Genomic DNA, 27,831 nt, shown 5'->3' with positions numbered 1-27,831 from the left:
GGGGGCATTCGTCAGCTACTCCATGATTGAGCTTTCAGTTGCTTATTTTAATGTCTGTTGATGAAAATTCTGGTTTCTTGGATGAGAGCCCTCGTCATAACCTGGTGCTCTGCATGACTTAAAATAGTAATCACCCCCTCTCTCTGTCACTTAATCTATGGCCCAATTTATAATTTATGTTTGTCCCAGGGACGGTTGCGGGGATAAAGAGTCCCAAATAACCTTGCCACTGTAGCAGGGCTTCAGTTCCAAGAAGTACTATCTTGAATTTGTCATAATGGGATGTTTTTTGTTTATCTAATTAGAACAGTTTTGTCGAGGTTCTTGAATACATCTCTGACTGCTCTAAACTGTTCTCCCTGCGAGTGGTAATCAATAAAGCTGACTTGAGTGACTATCTCCGATTTCCTCTCTTGGTAAATACAAATTTTTCCACAACATGTCCAACTAATGAGGACTGTGTCATGCACAGTGTACTAACTAATGATGCTGAAATTGGTATCCAATCCAAAATTTTAATTTAGTGCTAAACTAAATTTCCATTAGGCCATTTTACAGGAATTATCTCTTGTTTAAAAACCTAAAAAAAACACAAATAGACTTGTGAAATTGGTTGCACTAGAAATCTTTAGGGGCCTCATAGCAAAGGGGTTAATTTTCTGTTTATTCTTTATATATGTTCTTTCTCAATTAACTTCACCAACTTAGACTATTTTTCACAGATCCATCAACCAAAAGAATGAAAAACATAAAAAAACAGGTTGGAATTTAATAAAATAGGTAAAAAGAAAGGGGGGGGGGGGGGGTTGAATACTTTAGCAAGGCACTGTAAGTAAAACTGAAGATATTTAGGCTGCTACAAACACATCCTAGATAAAAGCGGTGGGAGGCCCCCCTCTGTCCCCCCACCCCCAGTGCATTGTGGGACAGTGGGAGGCGGTGGTTCTGTATTTGTGTTTTTTTTTTGTTTTTTTTTTTTTGCTTAAACAGCTAGCCGTCATTTGCGTTTCCTTGCAGCTCGCTGGAAGGTATGGAGGAGAACGGGAAACCGCCGTTCTAATGTCTCCTAGTGAAAGGACCGTACTAGTCCAGTTTTTTCGGTGAGTGCGGTAAACGCAGTTGTTTTAATGCTCGGTGGTTCAATCCGCTGTTGTTGTTGACGAGCTCTCCTCTAAGGCTCTGGATGCCAGGAAAAGTTGCTAGCTGGAGCCGTCGCTAGCATTCTGGTAGCATTTCTGGATGCTGGCTGTTATAACGGAGCGAAGCTGAACCTACGGCAGCTGTTTGGAGTAGCTCTGGGAGAATTTACTGTCAGCTAGCAGAATTAGCTCTGGCCATTGATAAGGATGGGATCGAACAGAGCTGCTAGTTGTCAGCCACTGACAACTAGCAGCTAATTGACGGACACTTAACAGGCTGGGGGAGAAAACTGACACATTCAGAAACGTAGTAGACGGAGGTGAGGAAATTTAGTGTAACTAAGAGTAAAATAAATAGTGTGGATTAAACGGTAGTTAATGAGTTTGGCGTTAAGCAATAAATAGTTAAATAAGGACATATAATTGACCACTATAAGAATTTAGCTTTAGTTTTCCGTTTGTGACACGTATCCTTTAAGGTTTGTTCTGCATGGGATGCCCCAGGTAGACCGCTGTTAGATCATTCATTTAATAATTAATAAAATATGCAGGTTTGTTCTGCAGGTCTGAGCAGAAAGAGCCAATCAATATTGATAATGTAATTAAGGATAGACTTTAGTGCAGAAGGCTTTGAGCTTTATTCAGTAATAATCCAAGCAAAGTTGGTTTATTGCTAAAACAGGAATGGAGGAAAACGTTTGCTGGCAAGAAGCCTGTTTCTTTAGAAATTAAGTAATTGCATTCGCAGCAAGACTACTAATGGTCTAAAGGTAATATATTCTGTGATCATAAATGAGCTTGTTTTAAAGATGTAGTTTGGGATGGAATTGGGTTAATGTGTGTATTTTTGAAGTAAACATTAACTGTAAAGAAAATGAATCTGCCATTTATGATTTTAAACTAGATAGAGTTAATTAAAGCAGTCGGGGTCTGAAATCTTACACAAGACTGTATAAGAATGTATTATGGACAGTTTATTTGATTATTCTTGAGTTTCAGTTTTACTTGAATGCATACTGCCTTGCAGTTTTGGGTTTACTGTTAGAAGGTATATATAATAGTTTTCCTAAACTTGTATTTTTCAGTTGTGTTTAGACCTGTAGCTCATTATGGTTGTATTCTTTTTCATGTCTTAAGTCAGAAATATGAAAACAAATTGGGATAAAACAAAGAAAGCGTGCACAAAACACCTAGCATGCAGCCGAAAGCTGCTGAAAAATGATGGCTCTTTGTAATTAATACAGAATTCATGCTTTATTGTGTTATGCAATGGCAACCTAATACAAAAATGATTGATCTCTAGATCAAATGTAAGTTCATGAGGTGATTAAGGAGGAGGAGGGAGTCAGTGACCTAAGAGGCAGTAGTTTGGAAATACATCAGACTGGAAGCAGGCTTCTTTTTCTACACATAATCAGGCTATGTTTTACTTGTGAGTTTGCCTGCACTACAGTGATGCAGCTGTCAGAATGTTATTTCAAGGAGACTATCTGTCATGGCAGTCAAACTTTATAAGCTCATCTACCATTAGCCTCACATGTCATTTGGCCCTGAAAAGTCACTTCTTGCCCATGTAAGGATTGAAAGAGAAGTTAAAATACTGGCATACAATGTGTACTGATGGAGGTCAAGTAAAAAATAAAAACGCAATGATACTAACTTAGCATAGAGTTGGCAACAAAAGAGGAGACTCCATATACATTAGGCATTTTATTAGCTTGAGAAACTTTATGCTCAGGGTCAATCTGCTGACCTCATCTGTCGTCATCATGGCATGAACTGCGTTGTGTCCCTGTCCCTCAGCGCTTGGGATGTTTGTAAAGCTAAGGGACACGCTTTTGAAAATTCTCTGCTGTTGCGGATGCATAATAAGCTGGCAGTGCGCTTTCTGTTTTATGGTGGTCTGCCACCAAAAACGCTCTTTGTGTCAGAAACGTGTGTTTCAAAATTGCGTGCATCCTTTGCTTTTGGGCAGTATGTGCTAAAAAAGATGAGCCTTCAAATGAACAGTAATCCTACTAGCCTACTTTAAAATGTCCTCTTACAATCCAAAACTTGGCTCTGTTTAAAAAAAAAGTTAATCAAAACGTTTAATATACTATATATGAAAAAGTAATAACGATGAAGTTTGCATTAGAACACAAATGGTTATACACTCATGTTTCCCCTTGTTATATTTATACAGCAGTCTTTGTGTTCGTGGCATGCTCACGGTAACCGTTGTTATTGACTGCAGGTTTTCATACTTTTTTTATTTTTGTCTGTTCTCTGAATGAAGTGTACTGTTGTGCCAAACAGTTTATCTGTTTTGTATTTGTTGCTTTTCTTTGTTTTGTGGGATGTTGCAAATAGAAATTTATTTGTAAATATGCCAGAAAGTACTAAAGTTAATTTACATCTGTAGTCCCTTGGCAGATTCACATTAAAACAACAAAAAAACACAACTGTTTATAACCCCACAGCTAATCCAACAATTTCCCACCCACCCTCCGTAATATACACTTGCTTTTAAATACTAAAAGAATAGTTTTATTGTCTTAACACTAGGACTTCCAGAATTCTAACACTACTAGAATTCCCAAGGCCGTCAATTTGACGGCGAGCATTCTGGATGCGAGGGCGGTGATGACGTCATTGCATTACATTGGTCAGAAAGCTAAAGGTTTTCTTGCACGCTATAAAATGATGGTTTTGACAAGAATTAATAATAGTATTTGATCAAAACCTATTAAGTTTTATTATTATTTATAAATAGTACTGAAAAATAATACAGAGTAGTTGGTACATTTTTAAAAAGAGCTTTACTAATCTGACCAAAAGCTGGACAGCTCCGTGTTACGCCCCCCTTTCACTTCGCAGACATAAACTAAAATGCCTTGAGCTCATCCACACATCCAAGGAGGAATCATCTCCTAAAACTCTGTGGGCCTCAGCCACACTGCAGCCCTGAACATGGATAAGCATTTTGGCATCCACCAAGCAGAGTAACGCGGTCTGGGCATCTTGGATCTGCTGCTCTGTCAACGCGTTCTGGCTCTGACGCCTCCCTCTACTTTCTTCCTCCCCTACTACTGTCCACACAGCGCCATTCTTTCCTATCTCCTCCTCCTTCCCAGGTGTCCGCTCTTCTTCCGATGAAAACATTGTAAAGTGCAGAATAGATTGTTACTGGGCTACTATATCTATGACCTAACTTATTGTTTATTTATTTTTCCATTATCAGTACCTTGATGTGTAGTTTCTCTCCTGCCAGTGAGCTGGATTGCTGGGTTTATAGCTGGGCACCAGGTCCGTCTCCCTGTCTCCCTGCGCTGATTGTGGCACTGTTGCTATAGTTTATATATTATTAGTTTACTAATTAGTAAACTATAGCCTAAAATGATAAAATTGTTACATAGGCTAGTCTTTTACTACCTTGAAATAATGCGCCACAACCTCCTGCTAACGGGACGACTCGTGTTTTTTTAGCCGGGGGAGGTTCACTCTCTGACCCGCTGTCACTGGAACTGAATGCTGACCAAGAGCTGTCAGAATACTCAAATTTTTGAAGCATTTCCAATGCCTCTTGAGCAGAAAATATCCTTCTAGAAGCCATTTGTAGGATGCCAACAATCTCCTTCTCTGACTGCGTTCTAGAGTGGCGGTTGCTAGGCAACGCTCGCGCGAATACTCAGCCGCAGGAAACAAATATCAATGTAAATAATAGGGTCATCAAAATAGCGGCTGTGGTAGTTAGAGGTAGAAATACTTAGTTTTTTTTTTTTTAAAAGAGACATAGAAATACACAACACACAGGTTTAGAAAAAGTCAGGATGCCAGGAAAGAGTTTTAATAAACCAGAGTTATGGCATGTCAAACTTTCAAAACCGTCAAATTGACGGCCCCGGGAGTTCTCGTGTTAAACATCAGAGTACGTGTGTTATACCCTGCCGAACTATGTTTTAGGTGTTTCTAATTAACATTTTAACATCTTAATTGTTTTTTTGGCATCGTTAACTCAGGTTTTCATTTTTTCTTCCCATCCAGGTGGCTCATGCACACTGCCTCCCTGCAGCCGTCATGCCTTATGGAATATTTATGAACCACCTACGACATTCCAAGAAGAATAAATGTTTACAGTAACAGTTTATTTGCCAACTATTAGCCTCCCAACTTCTCTTTAGGTCAGTTTTTCACCTGTGAAAAACACACCAGTATATTTGTGGTTGTGTATTTCTATTTTTCTATAGAATTTCTATCCCTTTTGCAAGTGGCTGATCCTCTATCATGAGGTTCCGAATCTACAAGAGAAAGGTGGTGATACTGACTCTGGTGGTGGTTGTCTGTGGCCTAGCTTTCTGGAGCAGCGGAAGGCAAAAAAAGAACATAAGTCTTCAATTCTCCAAGGAGTTCCCGAAGGAATTCGAGGCGGCGAAGAGGAGCAGCAGCCTGAGCAGCAGCAGTAGTGGCAGCCTCAACAATCACGTTCAGGTGCAACCCACTCCTGCAGTTAGTCGGGCACCTGTTCTACCACCCGTTATCGAAGTGAACGGCACACACCTGGAAAATGCAAAGGATAAAGCCAAAATAAACAAGCCAGAGGTGGATAACACCACTCTCGTCTATCGTGGCATTGTCTTCCAGTTGAATTTTGACCAGATGATAAGAAATGAAGAGAAGTTTAAGACTCGAAAGAAAGACGATCTGGTTGTGGTAGTACAGGTCCATAACCGACCCGATTATCTAAAGCTGTTAGTGGATAGCCTGCGAAAGGCCAGAGGTGTGGAGAACATATTGCTGATATTCAGCCATGATTACTGGTCCCCAGAGATAAATAAAGTGGTGGCCTCTGTTGACTTCTGTCAAGTGCTTCAGATTTTCTTCCCCTTCAGCATTCAGCTCTACCCCCAAGAATTCCCTGGCAATGACCCCAGGGACTGCCCTAGAGATATTCCCAAAAAAGACGCCTTAAAGCTCGGATGTATCAATGCAGAGTACCCCGACTCATTCGGCCACTACCGTGAGGCAAAGTTCTCCCAAACCAAGCACCACTGGTGGTGGAAACTGCACTTTGTCTGGGACAGAGTCAGAGCTCTCAAAGACCACCAAGGTCTGGTTCTACTCATAGAGGAAGACCACTATTTGTCTCCAGACTTTATACATCTTTTAAAGCTGATGAAATCTCTCAGAAGAGAGCAGTGCACTGACTGCGACATCTTCTCACTCGGGAGCTACAGCCACATCAGCTACTCTAGTAAAGCAAACAAGGTGGAGGTGAAGGCCTGGAAGTCGACGGAGCACAACATGGGAATGGCTCTGAGTAGAGAGACATACCAGAAGCTCATGCAATGCACTGACACGTTCTGCACTTACGACGACTACAACTGGGACTGGTCCCTGCAGCACCTCACCGTGGCCTGCTTGCCCTCCTACTGGAAGGTCATGGTGAGCGAGGCGCCCAGGATTTTCCATGCGGGGGACTGTGGGATGCACCACAAGAAGGCCTCCTGCATGCCTGTCAGCCAGAAGACAAAGATCGAAAACATCCTTCAAAGTAGCGGGAACCAACTGTTCCCGAAAAACCTCCTGATCACAAAGAGACTGCCGGCTAACGGCGCCGGAGGAGTGGCCCCACATGTGAAAAACGGGGGCTGGGGAGATATCAGGGACCATGAACTCTGCAAGAGTTATGTTCGATTACAGTGACCTTAATTGCTACTATTATGTATTCTTTTTTCTTTTGCATCCTATATATAAAAAAGTAAATCTTTACGGACTATCCATATTGCCTGTTTTCTTGGACCGTTTTCTTGGATTGTTCAAAATAAAGACGAATGTTGAATTTTTGGTTTCTTTTGATGGACATTAGTGCTCCCTTTTTGATATCCATGTCACACTAAACAACATTAGCGACATTATAGGGACAGCTCTGGATGATTTTATTTTTTTAAGTAAGATTAGGCTAAAGGGTTACAAGCAGTTAATATTTTCATGTAGTAAATAACCTTCCTGACTTATTTTAGTATAAATCGTGATTAGTTTAATCCACCAAAGTGGACTTTACAGTCCACAAAAACTAAATACGCCAAGCTGGTAAAGCCAAAGAGGTTACTTTCAAGAAAGCAAATTCCAAGCAGGGAAAACCTAAATACCTCTTGGTTGTAATAAGTGACTAAATAATACGTATGTTTATTTAGAAAAATATACCAATTTAACATGTAGAAATGTTATCTTGCTTTTATACTTTACGCCTGTTGTGTACTTATGTTTTTTCCACCATAAATAGATTTTACTAGTCACAAACTGTATTTTAAAAGATCTATTGTCAGTTTAGAATAATTTAGTTCAGGTTTGACCTGTCTATATATTGCATTTTGATGCTCGTCTTAATTTAAAGCAGTCCTAATGCCAAAAAAGCATTGAAAGCAAAAACAAATAACGGTTTATAATAGATTTTGACTCTGAAAGACCAATCCAGTTTAGGTTTGACTAGTCTAGATTATTTAGATCTATATTTTGAGATAAAGATGATTGAATGCAATCCAAATATCATTTAAAGTTTTCTTTAATTCAGTGCCAAGTGTGAAGCTGCAAATCTAACACCTTTAGGGCCAGTTGTAGTAAGATGTGGTCTACAGGAGCATTCCAACTCTGCTTACACTGTGCACAACACATACAGGTCCTTCTCAAAATATTAGCATATTGTGATAAAGTTCATTATTTTCCATAATGTCATGATGAAAATTTAACATTCATATATTTTAGATTCATTGCACACTAACTGAAATATTTCAGGTCTTTTATTGTCTTAATACGGATGATTTTGGCATACAGCTCATGAAAACCCAAAATTCCTATCTCACAAAATTAGCATATTTCATCCGACCCATAAAAGAAAAGTGTTTTTAATACAAAAAACGTCAACCTTCAAATAATCATGTACAGTTATGCACTCAATACTTGGTCTGGAATCCTTTTACAGAAATGACTGCTTCAATGCGGCGTGGCATGGAGGCAATCAGCCTGTGGCACTGCTGAGGTCTTATGGAGGCCCAGGATGCTTCGATAGCGGCCTTTAGCTCATCCAGAGTGTTGGGTCTTGAGTCTCTCAACGTTCTCTTCACAATATCCCACAGATTCTCTATGGGGTTCAGGTCAGGAGAGTTGGCAGGCCAATTGAGCACAGTGATACCATGGTCAGTAAACCATTTACCAGTGGTTTTGTCACTGTGAGCAGGTGCCAGGTCGTGCTAAAAAATGAAATCTTCATCTCCATAAAGCTTTTTAGCAGATGGAAGCATGAAGTGCTCCAAAATCTCCTGATAGCTAGCTGCATTGACCCTGCCCTTGATAAAACACAGGTGGACCAACACCAGCAGCTGACACGGCACCCCAGACCATCACTGACTGTGGGTACTTGACACTGGACTTCTGGCATTTTGGCATTTCCTTCTCCCCAGTCTTCCTCCAGACTCTGGCACCTTGATTTCCGAATGACATGCAGAATTTGCTTTCATCCGAAAAAAGTACTTTGGACCACTGAGCAACAGTCCAGTGCTGCTTCTCTGTAGCCCAGGTCAGGCGCTTCTGCCGCTGTTTCTGGTTCAAAAGTGGCTTGACCTGGGGAATGCAGCACCTGTAGCCCATTTCCTGCACACGTCTGTGCACGGTGGCTCTGGATGTTTCTACTCCAGACTCAGTCCACTGCTTCCGCAGGTCCCCCAAGGTCTGGAATCGGCCCTTCTCCACAATCTTCCTCAGGGTCCGGTCACCTCTTCTCGTTGTGCAGCGTTTTCTGCCACACTTTTTCCTTCCCACAGACTTCCCACTGAGGTGTCTTGATACAGCACTCTGGGAACAGCCTATTCGTTCAGAAATTTCTTTCTGTGTCTTACCCTCTTGCTTGAGGGTGTCAATAGTGGCCTTCTGGACAGCAGTCAGGTCGGCAGTCTTACCCATGATTGGGGTTTTGAGTGATGAACCAGGCTGGGAGTTTTAAAGGCCTCAGGAATCTTTTGCAGGTGTTTAGAGTTAACTCGTTGATTCAGATGATTAGGTTCATAGCTCGTTTAATGATATGCTAATTTTGTGAGATAGGAATTTTGGGTTTTCATGAGCTGTATGCCAAAATCATCCGTATTAAGACAATAAAAGACCTGAAATATTTCAGTTAGTGTGCAATGAATCTAAAATATATGAATGTTAAATTTTCATCATGACATTATGGAAAATAATGAACTTTATCACAATATGCTAATATTTTGAGAAGGACCTGTAGTTGTGCCTATTACCCAATTAATATAAAGACCCACTCAATAGATTAGAATAATGTTGACAAGTTCATTTATTTCAGTAACTTAGTTTTTGAAGTGAAACATAGACTAACTGCACACAAACTGATATTTTCAAGCATTTATTCTGCTAAATGGGGATTTTCTGCTTACAGTTAATGAACATTTGCCATTAAAAAAAACAATATTGCATCAGACCAATAGAAAAAACCTTTTTAAATACAGAAATGTGGGCTTTTTGAAAGGTTTGTTTTATAAGGTTATTTAAAAAAAATAATCTGACAATCCTCGTTGGAACACACATTCTAGTTTTTTGAATATGACTGAAAAGAAAGTCGTTCAGGGCACAAATTACAGATCCCCCATGGGCACCCCCAGGCTTTACCCCCCTGGGAGTGAGCCATATAAAACACTGCTATGGAAGGAAAGAGTTATCTACTTCAGATAAAAACTAATGATAACCATTTTAGTGGAACATTATTCCAAATATTCTGAACTATCATTTTAAAAGTTTAAGATCAGAATAAATTGTATTACTTAAAGGAAAATGTAGCACATCTTTAAATAGATCTGTAATTTGGAAATTCACTGTCTCATCGCAGTACTCTTAACGCTGGTAATCCTTTGGAGTTCATATCCTGCTGTGCACACTTGATTAATTTAAAGGTATTTATAGCAGCCAAGTTTACTGAGATCTGATGAGATAAGTTAGATACCTTGATCCATTTAAATAATTTCCAATTGGCATCAACAGACTTCAGCAGTCTGACTGCAAAATGCTACTTTGAGCATACACTATGATGGGTTTTTTGCATGCCAAGGCATAAACTGAAAAGGGGACTTTTTTTTTCCAATCCAGTAAACTTTGACAGAAAAAGCCCAGCCTGGGAGCTGCTGCCAAGGATTGCAGCCTGCAGGGCATTGTTTCATTTTGTTGCAATGCATCACTGACTTGGTGACTAAAAGGAGAACATGGAAGATCAGGCTACTGCATTCTGCAGAGATTTTCCCTGATAAGCACAAGTAGAACTGGAGAGATCCCTTGGCACCTGTGCTGCTTTCTTGTTTCTTTTGTTGTTATTGAAGATGCATTTCCATTTTAAGTGCTTCTGTATTGATGGTTTCCACTGAGGCCGGAGCTCACTGGCCTCTCCTAGGCTGCATTGATTGTTTTTTTCTCCTCTCATCTCGGAAACATGTAACTATCTGTTCTGCCTGCTTTTTCAAATCTTGAAGGCATTCATTGAAGCTGGTTATTTGTGTAGGTCATATGACACAAATCCAGTTGCAGACTCTGCATGTGATCTTTTGAACATTAAGCTCCTATTTAAAGCATTGCTTGAACTTTATACTACAGGCTTAATCCAACAATATCTTCCACTGTTCAGTTTAACATATGTTCCAAAATGTAACAATAACAAGGCCTAATAAAGGTTTCCTGCATACCGAGGGATCTCTACAGAATTAAAAGTCCCAGTTAATTTCCTACCTTAATTCCTAATGCAGTGCGCAGGTCATGTGACTGGCCCATTGTGCAGCTGCTCTCATGGTGGAGACTCAATAATTGGGCCTGCACCTCAAGGGAAGAACGGTGGCTCAGAATAGAAATGAGAATGGAGGATGTGGCACTTTGCTCCTCATGTGAAGACTGATGGTTAACTAATGTTGGAGCCTTAGAAATTGCAATGTGCTGCTTCCTTTGAATGCCCTGCAGCAACAGACCTATTAGTATACAGTATTATAAAGGCAGAAAGCATGCACAACATCATTACAACCTTCTAATAGCCTCATTTTAAAGATATATAGGCAGCCCAGCAGCAGGTAACAGATAAATGTTGAGTATTTAGCAGCTAAATACTCCTTTTGTGAATAGTTTCTGAAACCCATGCACATCTCTAAGACGGCTCAGATAATTGTATGATCATGCAATATCTAGAATTTACTAGAATATATTAATGTTGGACCATGTTTTGCTGAAAATTGGGCAATTTGCACGTAGCTGGACACCACCTGGCCTTGCAGCATTTTCGGCCACTTTAACGGGTCCTTCTCAAAATATTAGCATATTGTGATAAAGTTCATTATTTTCCATAATGTCATGATGAAAATTTAACATTCATATATTTTAGATTCATTGCACACTAACTGAAATATTTCAGGTCTTTTATTGTCTTAATACGGATGATTTTGGCATACAGCTCATGAAAACCCAAAATTCCTATCTCACAAAATTAGCATATTTCATCCGACCAATAAAAGAAAAGTGTTTTTAATACAAAAAACGTCAACCTTCAAATAATCATGTAAAGTTATGCACTCAATACTTGGTCGGGAATCCTTTGGCAGAAATGACTGCTTCAATGTGGCGTGGCATGGAGGCAATCAGCCTGTGGCACTGCTGAGGTCTTATGGAGGCCCAGGATGCTTCGATAGCGGCCTTTAGCTCATCCAGAGTGTTGGGTCTTGAGTCTCTCAACTGTTCTCTTCACAATATCCCACAGATTCTCTATGGGGTTCAGGTCAGGAGAGTTGGCAGGCCAATTGAGCACAGTGATACCATGGTCAGTAAACCATTTACCAGTGGTTTTGGCACTGTGAGCAGGTGCCAGGTCGTGCTGAAAAATGAAATCTTCATCTCCATAAAGCTTTGCAGCAGATGGAAGCATGAAGTGCTCCAAAATCTCCTGATAGCTAGCTGTATTGACCCTGCCCTTGATAAAACACAGTGGACCAACACCAGCAGCTGACACGGCACCCCAGACCATCACTGACTGTGGGTACTTGACACTGGACTTCTGGCATTTTGGCATTTCCTTCTCCCCAGTCTTCCTCCAGACTCTGGCACCTTGATTTCCGAATGACATGCAGAATTTGCTTTCAATCCAAAAAAGTACTTTGGACCACTGAGCAACAGTCCAGTGCTGCTTCTCTGTAGCCCAGGTCAGGCGCTTCTGCCGCTGTTTCTGGTTCAAAAGTGGCTTGATCTGGGGAATGCGGCACCTGTGGCCCATTTCCTGCACACGCCTGTGCACGGTGGCTCTGGATGTTTCTACTCCAGACTCAGTCCACTGCTTCCGCAGGTCCCCCAAGGTCTGGAATCGGCCCTTCTCCACAATCTTCCTCAGGGTCCGGTCACCTCTTCTCGTTGTGCAGCGTTTTCTGCCACACTTTTTCCTTCCCACAGACTTCCCACTGAGGTGCCTTGATACAGCACTCTGGGAACAGCCTATTCGTTCAGAAATTTCTTTCTGTGTCTTACCCTCTTGCTTGAGGGTGTCAATAGTGGCCTTCTGGACAGCAGTCAGGTCGGCAGTCTTACCCATGATTGGGGTTTTGAGTGATGAACCAGGCTGGGAGTTTTAAAGGCCTCAGGAATCTTTTGCAGGTGTTTAGAGTTAACTCGTTGATTCAGATGATTAGGTTCATAGCTCGATTAGAGACCCTTTTAATGATATGTTAATTTTGTGAGATAGGAATTTTGGGTTTTCATGAGCTGGATGCCAAAATCATCCGTATTAAGACAATAAAAGACCTGAAATATTTCAGTTAGTGTGCAATGAATCTAAAATATATGAATGTTAAATTTTCATCATGACATTATGGAAAATAATGAACTTTATCACAATATGCTAATATTTTGAGAAGGACCTGTATATCCCAGGACAGTCCGCTACTACAAATCCCAGCGGCCACGCGGTTGATAGGACGGGGTCATCGCAGCTCTGAGGCCACAGTCAACTATATAACAGAGTATGAGACGGCCCACCATTGCTTTTCAGCTTGGGACCAAGACACAGTTACCGGCATCTGAAGCAGCATTCTGGAGAAAAAGTCCCACGTAGATTTTTATTCATTCTCCCCCGTTGGCCAACGACAAAACTAAGCAAATTAAGCTTACAGGAATAAGAAGGCTTGTAAGTTTTCAACTTTACCGATCAAAGACGTGGGTTTAACAGGTAACCAAAAAAACTACGGAGTTTCAAGGAGACGCGATTTTTCCTCCTTGTTTTTTTTGTTCCAGTCGACTAGTGACGGTGACGGTCCGTCATATTTTTCACCTTTCTGCCAAGGAGCTCACAAAGGATGAAAAACAGACTGCTTTGCTGAATATCCGCGGACGCGTGGAACTCTCCCCCCCCCTCCTTCTCTCTCCCTCTGCTCAGAGGAGATAACATCAAGTAAAATCCATCCTTTTATTTTTATTTCTTTATTAGAAATAGCGTGGGCAGGATAGAGTAGGTTTTAGTGCGAATTAGAGTCGCCGCTTATAGTCTAATGTGTTCTGAATTGTATGTGCATGCAACCTTTTTTTTAAAACTTGACTGCTGTTGAATTTCAGAGGCCGCGGAGTCTCGCAAGTTGTGTTTTTACTGTGTGAACACCTGAGTGCAGGTGTGCTGTGAAACTGGACTGCTATAATAACCTTATGATGAAAATCAACTATTTTCTTTGTCTTCAACTTTGTGCTTTACTAGCTTGCTGCCAAAAATTTATTACCCTTTGTCCTCTGGGTTTACAACTTTGCTTGGAGGAAGTTTATGACTGCCTGTGTCCCGCTGAGCTATACTTTGGGGAGTGGCCTCCCCGAGCTTCGCTCAGCGTCACATTTTCACTTGTTTGCCATAATTGCTGGTTTGATTCCATACACACCCACTGCTGTTTTGTTTTATTTTGTTTAGTTAGATATTTTACCCCTTTTGTGTTGAACTTTGCATGTCTGATTAGGTCAAGATTATTGAATCGAAGAGCGAATTGTATCAGGACTGTTGATTTAATAAATATTCACATAGATAAAGAGAAGGCGTTTGTGTTTATTTTTTGCAACAGTGATTTGTCAGTCAAAATAAGGTTAAAGGTCCCCACGTTTCGGCAGAAACGGTTGATTAAACAGTGACATCTAATAATAGTTACCAACTATTACCAAGAATTTAATAATTGTAATTATCAAAGGCTTTGAGCCACAATTACAACACCAGAGGGCATCTCTGGTTTCGATTCATAAATGAGGATTTTTGGTTAAGAAATTGATTTTCTCAAATTATGATTTTTAATTAGAATTCTTGATAAATATTAATTAATCAATTATCATAATCCCAACATTAATGTCATTAAATGCATTTATGCATCACCTTTTTTTCACACATTATCTTATTGTCAAGTCATCCCAACACATTACTGGCAGCTTTTAGAAGAGCCTTTGTTGTTTATTAGCTGATGTGCATACATTTTACATAAAGAAAAAAAAAAGAGTCAGTGTGAGGGGACATGAAGATGAGGCCATTTTAACAAAGCAAGAAGCTGATAAAGCTGAACTGTCTCAGCTGAAAAAACTTGCTATAAGATGGGCCCGTTTCCCTGAACATATACTGTTCTGGTCAGGACTTTTTATACATTACTAATGGGGATGAATGTCATATTGATTTGGGGCTTTTAATGATGCATCTGGTGTGTTCTTTCTTCATTGTTTAATGACTTAAATATACAACTTCAGACATTTTTAAAAACAGAAAATAGTTTCAAGTTTCAGTTTATTGTGGATCATTTCTCTAATCCACATGGTATATGCCCTTACTAATATTTGGATAAATATTCCTTAGCAAGTTGCAGAGAAACAACAAGCTATCTAAAAACCATAAATTATATTTTGCATAATTCTGACTGGATATGTGACCACTTTTTACAAGTAGTGGAACTCATTTAAACTGGTTGGTTTTCTGTCCTTTAACCCTAATTTTAAACATACTGTATTCCAAAGATTCTTAATAAGGGCTAAGATCAGGGCTAGTCCTTATGCTTAATGTTGCTTGCTTTATCCGTTACAAAACCATCTTTTATGTGGTTGGCAACATTGTTCAGTTGAAACACACAACTGTGTCCAGATTTCAAACAACTAGTTGTTTGAGGTTAAGTTGAAGAGTTTGGAGGCAATTTTCCTGGATTATTCTTTATGGTATCCAATCGACTCTCGGAAGAATGCTGCCACCACCATGCCTAACAGTTAGTAGAGGTACAGTGTACTTTGGTTTGAAGGCTTCACCTCGGTTCCTCCAAACATACTTCTTCAAAATGAAGCCACATAACTTAGTTTTTGTCTAGCCTGACCTTAGACCTTTCTCAAGAAGACATTTGGCTTCTCCACGCGGGCAGCTGCAAATATCAGTTTAGCTTGAAGGTGTCGATTTTGAAGCAGGGGCTTCTTATTTGATTAGCACCCTCTCAGTCTACTGTGACTGGCTTCACTGTGGATGGTGACGCATCATCTAGCTTAATGTTCTAACCAATTTTATGTCATCTGAAGGTGAGTCAGATTGTTGAAATGTGGACACAATTTGGAGTTTCAACAGGGCACTGATCCCAAAGCTAACTGGTTTTTAGACATTAGGCTACTGGAAATCACCCAACCTAAACTCAGTTAAAAATATCCAACCAGACTTTGTTGATGTCTCCAAAACCCTCTGTGGTTTAATTGCAATTTGCCAAGGGACATCTTAGTGGGGTCAATGTAAATATTTTAGGCCAGTTGTCTAATTTTCACCCTAGGATTAAGGAAATCCACAATAAAATCAAACTTGTACATCTAAATTGTGTTTTTGAACATCAAAGAAAAAAGAATGGTTCAAATGTTTCTTTAAACCCCCAGTTGTAATGAGACATTCATTCCCATGGTGACTGTATGTAGTTTTCTAACTGCTGCTGTACACATCCTTTATAGTTTAGTTCAGTTGCTATCCAGATTCCCTGGACAACTAGTGACCTGGTTTGTATATAACCATTTAAATGTGTTTGACAGGGGAGCCAGGCATGAAAAACTCCACTTGATGCTGTTTGTTTGTTGAAGGGATCAGCCGTCCTGATTGATACCTGCTCTGCACAGATGTGAGCAGTCCAATGGAGCTCAGGCAGTCAATCAGAGCCGTTTAGCAGCACCCTGACAGGATGACTGAGGCAATCCAGCCTGCTAATCACACCTCCTGTCACAGGCTGCCGTATTTAGAGGGATGAGAGCTCCTGCTCCCTCAGAAAGTGACTCAATTATGAATAAATTATGGAGGAGTGTTTTTTTTTTTATTTTTTATTCTCCATTTGGAATATAAAATATAGATGAAGCAATGAGAATGCTTCTGTGAAGGGAAAGGAAGAAATTGAGACAACAGGATGATGTACTGGGGCAGTGATTTTCTATTTTTCGATCATGTGATGGAGACTTTTCTGAGCAATGCTGCCATCTATTGAAGAACCATACTGCTCTCTGCTACACTGGAACAGGAGGAAGGACATGTTTCTAAAAAAATGTTGCTTGTGACTGCTTTATTTTTAAAGTCTTGTAGATGCAGACTCGTTTTCATCATCTCTCTAAAATGTGGGCACTAAATTGGATGAGTATCCTTAAAGAGGCTTTGAAGATTTTCTTAAAATAGACATGGAAAGGATACATTTAATGTTTTTATCACTGAGGTTTCAGTCCTTTTTATAGGGAAGATGGTTGAGTCTCTGCCTCATGCGGAGGAGTTTACATATTTTGACATCTTGTTCAGGAGTGATGGCAGGATGGAGAAGGAGATGGGTAGACAGTTTGTCTGCAGTAATGCGGAGACTGCTGTGGTCTGTTGTTTTGAAAAAAGGTCCATTTATGTTCTGACCTTCACCAATGGATCATAGCTGAAATAAAGAGATTTTATTAGGTCACTGTATATAAAAATGCTGCTTGGAATTAGGAAAATGCACTAACAGCACTGAAGCCTAATGCACTCATCGTAAAGCATGTCCCCTGTGACTATTAAGTGATTTCGAATTATATTACTCATGCATTACACCTGAGGCAGGGTGTCACTCTTGCAATAAAACAAGATTATATTGTTCACAATCATGAAACGTAACATAGTTTCCAGAGATTTTAATTAAATGTCTGCAACAAGCTTTTATTTAAATTCTACATGATTACATTATGGCTACACTCTAACTAAAAGCTTTTTCCCCCCTACACAGCCGATTCACGAGCACCCGGCATCACTCCAACACTCTCTTCTGCAGGTGCATCCCTTTAAATGTATAAATTACGCAAGATTTTCCCTAATCGACTTGACACCACATGAGAGTGCAGACAGTCTCCAGCATGATGGTTCCCAGTACATATTAACTAAAGGAACTATAGACTTGAGACTACAGAGGAGGTTTATATTCCAGCAGTACAACCCTAAACATCAACCCAGAGCTGCAGTGAAATGGTTTGAATCAAAGCATGTATATGTAATAGAATGGCCCAGTTAAAGTTCACATTTAAATCAATTTCAGAATCTGTGGAAAGACTCAAAAACGTCACACGCCCTCCCTATTCAATGTGAGCTTGCGCTATTTCCAAAGAAGAATGGGCAACAGACACCCCAAAAGTCTCAGAGCTGTAACAGCAGTGAAAGGTGGTTCTACAAAGGTTTGATTAAGGGAGAGGAGCTAAATACAAATGCTTGTCACGGTTCGGATTTGTTATAATAAATCCATTGAAGTTTGTGATTGTAATGTGAAAAAGAAATAAAAAAAAATTACATTAATGGTGTATTTCTCTGTCTCTTATTACTCTGGAACAGGCTAGATCTGGACTCATCAGACCACATGACCTTCTTCCATTGCTTCAGACTCTAATCATTATTCTCCCTATCAAACTGCAGCCCGTGTTCTCTAATTAGCCTTGCTAACTTGGCCTAACCAAGTGTGTTTCTGTTTAGTCCCAGTCCTTCAGGTTCCCTTGACATTGAGCATGTGTTAGTCGTGAATCCAGATGGTTATTTTACGCTATAATTTCAACAAACTTGATTATCGATCACGATCATTCAAGACTTGTTTCTTACCACATTTCTGTAATGATGTCCGCAACTATCCGGCCAGTTTTTAATAATAAAGTGAACAGTTCTTAACCCAACCCAACCAAATCATTTCTGGAGTCTCTGGAGATGTTTTCTTTGCTTGATGCATGTCAATACATTGACCCTTCTACACAAGATAGACGCCCTTTCCACAGCCACAGGATGTCTTCCGACATGGTTGTTTAAAAACAAAGCTACTAGTTGCATCAGTTAGAGCTAAATATCTTGTTTGCAGTTGTAACATAATTAACCAAGCAGTAGTAATCCAATGGGAGGCTTTGTTAAATCCAGCAGGTGCTTTATTTTATTTAGACAGGTAGTATATTTTACCTTTGTCTTTTAGCAAGAAGGGTGCGACAGTAGTTTAGTGCAAGTAGACATAGTCTTGTTTCAGAGAAATAAGACACACAAATGGATGCGGTATTCTGTCAAAGTTGTTTTAATAGGCGTCACATAAAGGAAAAGGCTCCCACTGTTAAAATCCTCAGTCCTATGTGGGTGCGTGACAAATCCCCCCTCACCCGCATCTACACCACCTTCAAATGTTGATGTTTTGTCAGCAGAAATTCATCACAGTGTCAAAAGTTTATTCACGAGTTCGGCATCAGTTCAGGAAAAAAACAAACAAAAAAAACTCACTGTTACAAGAGTCTCAGCCCTCAGCTCGGTGTGCAGAACTCATTTGTCAGTCTTGTTGAAGTGAATTCACAAGCATGTTCCCAGGGTGGGACGAAGGCTTTTGAATGAGGGGGGATTGTATCAGCAATAGTCTTCCTGTAGTTTACCTGAGCTCAGAGTGATGGCCGCATCTGCTCCTACCTGTCTGTGTTGTAAAAGAAAACCTGCAGCGACAGGCTAGCAAGCATACAGCACGACCTGTTAGACGAGAGGATTTCAAAAACGTTTCCTAATACCAAACACTGCCTTAATAAAAATACACCTGAATTCTCTTTATGTACAACAGGAAAAAACATGTTCACCTGCATATTCAAGACTGCTTTTAATGTTAGACTTTCTGTATAAGAAATATCGCTATTTTTATGAAATGAGAAATCTTTGAACTAGAGTATTAATGTTAATTTCACCCATAAATCATTGCAGTACAATATTTACATATAATACAGAGCCAGTTTAATCTGAAACAATAAAATAAATGTTCAATAGATACAAAGTTTTTTTTCTTAACCTTTTCAGAATCCTGACACAATCCAAAAATGTAAAGCCATTCTCCTCTAATAAAACTATTAAGTGCAAAGAATTTGTTTTCCATATAAAAAACTGATTGCAGCATCTAACTTTGAGACGGATAACAACAGTAAGCCGTTTTATTTTTCCTCCAAGTGCTTCAAAAAGAGATGTGGGAAAAAGTGATGCCTGCGTTCTGCCGTCACAAATTCAAAACAGGGAAATTGTTGAACGGGTAGGAAAGGAAGGGCAATATGTGCAAAATTCACTCAGTGTGATACCTCATATTTTAATATGTCTAAGGGAAGAACGAGAACTACTTTCAGGGATACGCTGCTGCCTCTTCGAAGTGATCTTATTCCCTGCTACCTTGGAATACATCAAACAAACAAGGTACTGAACTAGACCCAAACTAAATGGTTGGGTTGAGGCATCGTCTCTTCACTGTGTCTAGTCTTTAAACATCTATAGGCACAAGAGATTGGGTATCAGAGTTTGTTAGTTTCAGACAAGACAATTTGATATAACCAAAGATGCAACAGTGAGCCAGTCAAACACTCTTAACTTCCAATAAAAACCTTTGAACCCCAACCAGCGTCAGCTTCCTTAACATGAGGACAGCATTGGGGTAACTGTAGTGATGAATATGTCAACATACACAGACGGTCAAATGTCGTGAGACCGTGTGTGAAGAGCCACTGCATGGGCGTGGCCTTGGTCATCCCCATCTCTGTGGCATGGATCAGCCATTAGCAGCACCGATGCTGCGTCTATACTACTGTTCCGCTGGGAGAGTTGGCCGGGTTGTTTTGAGATGATAACAATCCCTGCAGAAAGATAGACAGTGTTACTCAAACGTAAAACAGGGAATAACATTCGACTGGCGGTGTCCAATTCAGTCCCCAAGGGCACTTGTTCTGGTTGTTTCAAATGTTTACTTGGTTCTGCAGACCCAATTTGAATGAATAAGCCTCTGCGGAACTTGATGAAATACTGAGGATGTAATTCAACCATCTGAATCAGCTGCGTTTGAGCAGGTATTCATTTAATATCTGCACAAAACCAGCTCTCAAGGATTGGCGTTGGACACCAATGAATAAAAACAACATACAGAGATGTTTAATTAGCATGTGTTGGAGAAGGGATCCATCTAAAAGTAGCTTTGAGGACGGGACTTAGGCACCCCTGCTTTATAGGGAATATCCATAGAAACAGATGTTTACAGTTAGAAATGATAAATGTGCTATTCGCCGAATTAAGATGCTAAAGACAATACAAAATTTGAACTCTAATCATTTTGTCTTATCTTTAAAACTTTCACAAATCATTTCAATGCTGGATTAAAATGCCTTTTTCGTCCTCTTCATGTGTTTTATGAAAAGACCAAGGCCACGAGAAGGGAAAGGGATAAAGGTCAACCTGATTCACCAAACGAGGAGCTGATTTGGATAGAGTTGAAATTCGAGCGGGTTATGTAGAGATTACAAGTGAGCAGGCAGCTGGATGCAGGATTTAAGGCAAAAGCTCATCCTTACTGTACATGATTTCTTGTTATAAACACACTCTGGACAAGTCCCACTAAAGTGCACCAAGACAGAACAGATCACTGCAATTCAGCAAAGTATAGTTTCTTCAGTAGAAGCAAAAATATGGCACAGGTCAAAGGGTGTATTCACACTTGCCACTTTTGGTCCGCTTTAAACGGATCAGAGTTCGTTTCCCCCCTTGGTCCGGACCGAGACCCACTTTTTGAGGTGGTCTTGGTTGGTCCGCTTCCAAACGGACTCTGGTGCGGTTCGGTTCGCTTATGGTCTGAATACAAACCGGCCCCGATCCGAACCAACTACAAAAAGCGTACATTTCTTTGGACATAAAAAGCCACCGTAGCCGGTAGCAAAGGTGTGTGTTGTAATCATACCTGATAAGCTGTGTGTTGCTTAGCAACACTACTGGCTTGTTGTGGGACAAGGCACGTAGAGAACGTCGGCGTTCAGCACGCATTCTCCGACGGGGTTCCAACATTATAAATGGAACGTCTCAAAATCTATGTTGACTGAGCTGCTCTTCACTCTCATAATAATATTGCAGCTGAAATAACGGCATAAATATGCAGAACAGAGGTGCTGCACGCAGCACGTCTACAGATGTTTTCCTCAATTTCCGGGTCTGTGCTCTGTCCCGCCCCCGTCATTTCTGTCCAATGGGAACAATGATCGTCACCCGCGTGGCTTTGTTTACAAGTAATAGTTCACTTGCAAAAAGTACAATGTGAAAACAAACTGCACCAAATGAAAAAAATAAAGTTCGCTTTTGGTCCGGACCAAACAAGCGGACCAAAGGACTTTCCTGATGTGAATACACCCAAAGACTGATTTACTCTTTTAGGGGTTTTCTGATACTTATTTCATGTGCATTTCTCTATATTGACCCTGGTAAGTTCAACTCCACACCCTCTTTCATCTCTCCTCCTAAAATAAGTATTAATAATAAATAAAAGTCCTCTTTTTCTATTGCTGTTAATTATAGTTGTTAAAGAAAGGTCAGAATCGGCTTAAATCAGCATAAAATTTGAAGAAAAATATCAGAAATCTGCCAGTAATTTCCTATTAGTGCATCTCTATCCATAAACATTCTGCGGGTTTAGTTAAAACAATATCTATATATCCGTATCTGTATGGATTTATGGACGGGCAGACAGATGGATAGATGAATGACAGCAAATTATTATAACCATCATCGATCTAGTGTTGTCAAGTGAAATTAGCCTCAAAAGGCCTGTAAACTCACCACTTTGCCAGGCCTTGCCCATGTACAAATGAAACCCTCCTGACAAGCTGTGACCAGACAGTCCTCAAGGAAGATTAACACAGTGAGTCTCTCGTGGGCGATCTTCTTGCACACCAGCGGCTCTAAGAGGGGAACTTCCTCCATGCGCGGGCACAGCGTCGTGCCTAAAGTCTTGGCTGCCTCGGCTTTCACCGTCCGCGAGGAGCTAAGTTGGTTGAGCTTGTCGCTACTCTTGCTGCTGATGTGACCCATGCTGTGGTTTCGCTTGTGGTCCTTCTCGTTGCGCTCCTTCCGCGAGTCGTGAAGAGACAGAGTTGCAAACTTGGTGGAGATGAAGGCGCTGTCGATGATGCTGTTGCCCTTACTGCTGCTGCTGCTGCTGCAGCTGCTCCCCGTGTGGCTGTTGGGGGTGCTGCCTCCGGCTGGGTTGGTAGCCTGAGGCAGGCTGTTAGAGCGGGGCAGGGGGTCGGGAAGGGCATTAGCTGGGTTGCCACCGGCGCTACTATCGCTCACATTGTCTTTACCATTGGTGCCACTGGAATTGGTGGTGGAGGTGATGGATACAGTGGTGACTGTTTGTCCAGTGGCTGTAGGGCTTGTGGCACTCATCACATTAGTGTGAGTTCTTGTGCGAGACAAAGGGAGGTGAGGGAAAAGGATGTCCTCTGTAAGATCCCATAGACACAGTTGAGTATCCTGCCCCACTGAGCCGAATCTATACGTCACGCTGACAGGCCTACTTTCAGTAGAGTTTCTCTTAGAAAGCCTAGAGTGAGAGCTGTTGGCCCTCTCTCTGCCTGCCCCAAAGTGAATCTGCTCATGAAAGTCCTCATCACTTCCACTGAACTCAGCAGGCAGCTCCCCATCCTCAACACTAGTGGTGCAGTGGTCAAACGCCACCACGCTCACCCACGACTTGTGACCATGGCCCCGTGCGATCACCCTGCAGTCCAAGAACGACCACACAGTCACCAGGTCGTCCTCCCCTCCTGCCACGATATACCGCCCGTCGGGGCTCCAGCACACACATAGCAAGCCACCGAAGTAGCTCTTCATTGTTCCGTGGAGCTCTGCGGCGTCAAAGCCGAACACTCGTAGGAAGCCGTCCTGGCTCGCACAAGCCAGAAACTTGCCGTCTGGAGAGAAGGCAAACTCATTCAGCGCCCCCTCGCCCACCGTCCATCGCAGCAGCGGGTTACGGGCCGACTTGCTCTTGCATGTGTGTACGGCAAAGTTGTCACCCTGCTTGAGGAGCTGGTAGTGAGGTGCAGTGGTGCCACAGGCGTTTTCCACATTGTACAAGTACATGCTGCCACTGGAGTGAGCCACCAGGAACAGGCTCTCTGAACCAGGGACCCATCGTACACATGTTACCCTCGACTTGTCGATGAGTCTCTAGAAGTAGAAGAAAAAATTGAAGAATAGTTAGCCTCTTTCTGGTTGAATTACATAGCTACTTGGAAAAACACCCACTTGTTTTCAGCAGGGGGGGGGGAAGCTTGAGCGATGATTTAAAACAATGTTGATGCAAACCTACCTCCTCATTGAAGAGTTTGCTGGTTTCCTTCTTGATTGGGTCGATGAGCTGCACTTGGCCAGCTGAGAAACCCACCAACAGGGAGACGCTCTCTGCTGTCGCTGTAAGTGGGTTGAAGTCGTGACATGTCGGCTGCGTGCCTTTGTATATCCTCTTGTCTACAGGTTTACTGAGATCAGCAGCCTGAGAAAAGAACAAAGACACTCAGATTGCTTAAACCCAATTTATTCAAAACAAGCTATGTGTAGAATTTTCTGTCCACAAAACAGCGGACGTGTCCCCACTTGCTATTTTAAAGGTTTGGATACACACATAAATAAAATACATCCACACTGGTTGTGTGGATTTTTAGTTGGCTTTCAGGTAGCAACCTCACTTTTCATTCTCCTTTATGTTTTCCCCTACATTAGTTCAAGAAAGATTCTCGAAACTATTGCCATTTGTGAGACTTCAGACACATGAAAGAAGAAAATACAATATTAAAGCCCTGTACAACTTAGAGAATGAACTGAAAACTATTTAGCTTTCAAGAAGTCCTCTCATAGGTTCGTCAACTGATTAATCATCTCAGCCCTCTCTTAAACAGCCAGGTCCAGACATCACTCACCTGATATGCATGAAATGCAGCGATAGAAGTAAATGACTAATGAATTGATTCAGAATTTAATATATCTTTTACTAACTGTCACATCTTACAACCATTTTCAACAAAACAAATACCTTTTAGAGATATTTTCTAAACCGTTGACAATAATGAGGTAAAGAGATGGTCACTGACTATGAAAAATTAAAAGATCAGTTTTAACAGTTTAATTTCATATTCCTAGTTTGTTCAGATCGTGAAAAGGAAGAAGTGAAACAGTAATAAGCTGCCAAATACACCAGCTACAATACCAATGCATATTCTTGATTATTATTCTACAGTAAAAAATTAGGGTCCATCTCTATGTGCCTAAGGAAGGCCTTTGAGAGGGTTAACATAATTTGGTTCCAGCTAATGTGGTTACATGGATGAAATCCTCTCTGACTAATAGAAAACAGTGTGTTAACATACATGACAAGGTGTACCTCAAGTTTGCACACTGGGTCCTCAACGTTTTGAATTTGAATTCTGACAACTTCCCTGACACAATCAATATGAAGTCTATATAAACAGGCTTCAAGATTTTAGAAACTCAAATTCATATTCTACAGGAAGGTTTGAAGTTTTAGGAAACAGCATACCACAATTAGATATTTTACAAGGATATAAAATCACGCATAGAATGGGCCCTCCCTCAATGAACAATTTAATTAAACAAAATCAAAACCTGTTCGCAAGAGAAGTAAGTAAACCAGATTCCACACAGGAAAAGAGCCTTTGGGCAGTCAGCTTTCTCTTATTGGGCAAATAACATTATAAATTCAAAACAATCTCTAAATCCATAAAACCCTCTATGGGTATATTCTTCAGGGACTTAAAAAAGCTCAACAAGCTGATAAAAAAGGCTGGTTCTGTTCTGGGGACTCCTCTGGAGATCATTGTGGAAAGACAGATTCTTCATAAAATGAAGAACATTATGGAGAACCCTGAGCATCCTCTTCATGAGACTGTCCTACAACAACAGAGTGTCTTCAGTCAGAGGCTTCTTCAGATCTGCTGTAAGACGGAGCGCTACAGGAGATCCTTCCTGCCCACAGCCATCAGCATCTACAACAGCTCTTGGAAGAAACCTTCATACTATGAGCTATAACAACATTTAATTTCCCTTTGGGATTAATAAAGTATTTTTGAATTGAATTTGAATTGAATTGAATATGGCACATCTGACTGTTGAGCTTATGTTTACTCATGGACAGTGTCCTTTTTCAATACATAAGATAAAAATAGTACCAACACAGTGGATCACTCGTACATTTCATGCATTTGTTAAAAGAACCACAACAGAGCTCTTATAGCCAACAGAGGATGCTGCTTCAGAGACAAAACACATCATCAGCCTGACAGTCACACACACACCATCCCTGTTTAACAAGGCCAAGCACGACTGTGTGCAAACACTGGATCACTATACATTACATTCAAAGCCTGACAGTTAACTGTGAACATCATTACAGCAAGAGTAACAAATACTCATCGCTTTCAGTCCAGTGGCTTACATCAGGATCGCTTAGCTGGTTCTCTCGCGGGATCACAAACTTTGCCTCTTCCCTGTGAACACCACTTGTCCATTTTTCGAAGATAAACAAGCATCATATGACACGCCAAGCGGTTCCCTGTATCTTCCAGTTGAATTGAAATCTCGTGTCGCTGCTTGTCACGGAGACATTAAACAGCTGGTGGGTTCTTATCGACGCATAAACCACTGTGACGATGTGAGCTTAGAATGCTAATTAGTCTCTAACTTAGCTGGCTCGGCTACATGGCCTTGTTGTTTGGATAACCTGCGCACCTCACTGACAGCAGCCCGCAGAGCTGACACCTGTTAAAGGCGCCCAGTCGCTGGGGTCCACACGGACAGCGGTGGCTCCGTCAGTATTGTTTACCTTTCTCACGCCTTTGTAGATGTAAAAGTACAGTTCCCGGCCCACGTTGAAACAGATCCTGTCGCCGTTGCCTGACTGGTCGTTCACATTGACGAAGGAGACCTTGACGGGGTTGGAGCCCTGCGAGTTGAAAGGCACCCTGTTCGGACGGCTGTATTCAGAGTGAGTGAGGAGTTTGTAGACGCCTTCCCGTGTGGTGAACTGAGTTTTAATTTCGTTCGTCTCCTTCCCTCCTCCCTCCGCCGCCATCTTGGAAATTGGCGTTCATCCTTGTCCCGGCCCCGGATGTTACACACACACGTAGAGGCCGTCAGTCATGCGTGCAGGGAGACGGGACTAGAAAGAAAGCAAATGGTAGCCAACATGAAGTTAAATAGCTATCAGACAGGGTGACAGCTAAATTAAATATATATTACGTATAGAACAATTCATCGCTATAAATCTATATTATTTTATATGAATTAAACATTTTATTCCCGGAGTACCTGTTACTATTCCCTAATGCCTCCTCGTGTATAATAAATTCACACCCTTCTTGTGATAAATGAAGTTAAATTAATAAAATCTTGAATTTAGGGTAAAATACAAAATAGACGTATTCTTTACTTTAACATTTTCTCAATTTGACAGTTTACAAACACTAACAGAAATGTATTTTTCCGATTTTACGTGACAGACCAGCACAAAGTATTATTTAACTTTGAAGTAGAAGGAAAAGGTGGTTTTAAATATTTTTACAAAAAAAAACTAAAAAAAAAAAACTTCAGAAATGTGGCGTACATTTGGATTCCCTTTTATTTTACCCCTACAAAGTAGGGGTAAAGTAGAAGTCACCTGTCTAGTAAACAGATTACACGTGTGTGTTATTTAATATAATATAATAATAATTAATTTTATTTAATTTCCCTTTGGGATTAATAAAGTATTTTTGAATTTGAATTTAATTTAATTTAATTTAATTTGAAATGCATTTTATAAATACAGCTGCTCTTGGAAGGCCTCTTAGGTTTGTTAGAGAACAAAAAGTGAACAAAAAAGCATCATGAAGATCACCATCATCACCAAGAAACATAGCAGACACTTCAGGAAAAAAGATGTGGAGAAGTTTAAAGCAGGGTTAGGCTGTAAAAAAACATCCTAAGCCTCAAAGATCTCACAGAGCTCTGTTCTGAAGAACTATGGCCCAACTGCAAACCTATTGAGACCTGGCTATCCAGCTAAATGACAGGTAGAAGAGTCGGATAACTCTGGAGATGTTCCAGAGACCAATAGCTCAAGAGGAAGAATTCTTTAACAGGATAATTACTGGTTATGTACTCCACAAAACACATCTTAGTCGAAGAGTGGCATAAAGAAAGGCATAAGAAATCTTTTTTAATGTTTGCCACATGCCATGATGTGAAAGAAGTTGCTCTGGTCAGATAGACCAACATTAAACTTTGTTGTCTACATGCATAAAGCTATGTGTAGAGGAAAATGAACACTGCACAACTTCCTGAACAGAAAGTTCAGGAAGTTGTGCTACAGCA

The 27,831-nt window shown here is 40.7% G+C and overlaps 2 protein-coding genes across 4 annotated transcripts; one reads left to right on the top strand and one right to left on the bottom strand.

Moving 5' to 3' along the window:
* Window positions 1–944: 944 nt before the first annotated feature.
* Window positions 945–6,960, top strand: mgat2 (alpha-1,6-mannosyl-glycoprotein 2-beta-N-acetylglucosaminyltransferase). 2 transcript variants are annotated; one of them, XM_047387199.1, is made up of 2 exons: window positions 945–1,100; window positions 5,166–6,960. In XM_047387199.1, the coding sequence occupies exon 2, from the start codon at window positions 5,406–5,408 to the stop codon at window positions 6,822–6,824; it is 1,419 nt and encodes a 472-aa protein (XP_047243155.1). In that variant the 5' UTR covers window positions 945–1,100; window positions 5,166–5,405; the 3' UTR covers window positions 6,825–6,960. The 2 variants fall into 2 exon arrangements, with proteins under 2 accessions (XP_047243155.1, XP_047243156.1); XM_047387200.1 differs by lacking the exon at window positions 945–1,100 and adding an exon at window positions 1,149–1,459.
* An 11,730-nt stretch (window positions 6,961–18,690) lies between these two features.
* On the bottom strand, window positions 18,691–26,648 carry wdr20b (WD repeat domain 20b). 2 transcript variants are annotated; one of them, XM_047388614.1, is made up of 4 exons: window positions 26,303–26,648; window positions 23,777–23,959; window positions 22,240–23,634; window positions 18,691–20,279 (listed from the first exon to the last, which is right to left on the bottom strand). In XM_047388614.1, the coding sequence occupies exons 1-4, from the start codon at window positions 26,549–26,551 to the stop codon at window positions 20,223–20,225; spliced, it is 1,884 nt and encodes a 627-aa protein (XP_047244570.1). In that variant the 5' UTR covers window positions 26,552–26,648; the 3' UTR covers window positions 18,691–20,222. The 2 variants fall into 2 exon arrangements, with proteins under 2 accessions (XP_047244570.1, XP_047244571.1); XM_047388615.1 differs by lacking the exon at window positions 26,303–26,648 and adding an exon at window positions 25,916–26,285.
* Window positions 26,649–27,831: the final 1,183 nt, after the last annotated feature.

This window comes from Girardinichthys multiradiatus, chromosome 15 (assembly GCF_021462225.1).
Source record: "Girardinichthys multiradiatus isolate DD_20200921_A chromosome 15, DD_fGirMul_XY1, whole genome shotgun sequence".
Lineage (NCBI taxonomy): Eukaryota > Metazoa > Chordata > Actinopteri > Cyprinodontiformes > Goodeidae > Girardinichthys > Girardinichthys multiradiatus.
The sequence above is the reverse complement of the archived record's forward strand: the minus strand, read 5'-3'. Positions and strand labels throughout refer to the sequence as shown.

Bases quoted from the DNA above. Each gene is read 5' to 3' on its own strand.
- mgat2 (XM_047387199.1), top strand. From the start codon at position 5,406: ATGAGGTTCCGAATCTACAAGAGAAAGGTGGTGATACTGACTCTGGTG.
- wdr20b (XM_047388614.1), bottom strand. From the start codon at position 26,551: ATGGCGGCGGAGGGAGGAGGGAAGGAGACGAACGAAATTAAAACTCAG. The intron at 23,635-23,776 runs GTAGGTTTGCAT...TTCTACTTCTAG, and splicing joins GCAAACTCTTCAATGAGGAG to AGACTCATCGACAAGTCGAG. The intron at 20,280-22,239 runs GTGAGTTTACAG...ATCTTTCTGCAG, and splicing joins GGGCAAGGCCTGGCAAAGTG to GGATTGTTATCATCTCAAAA.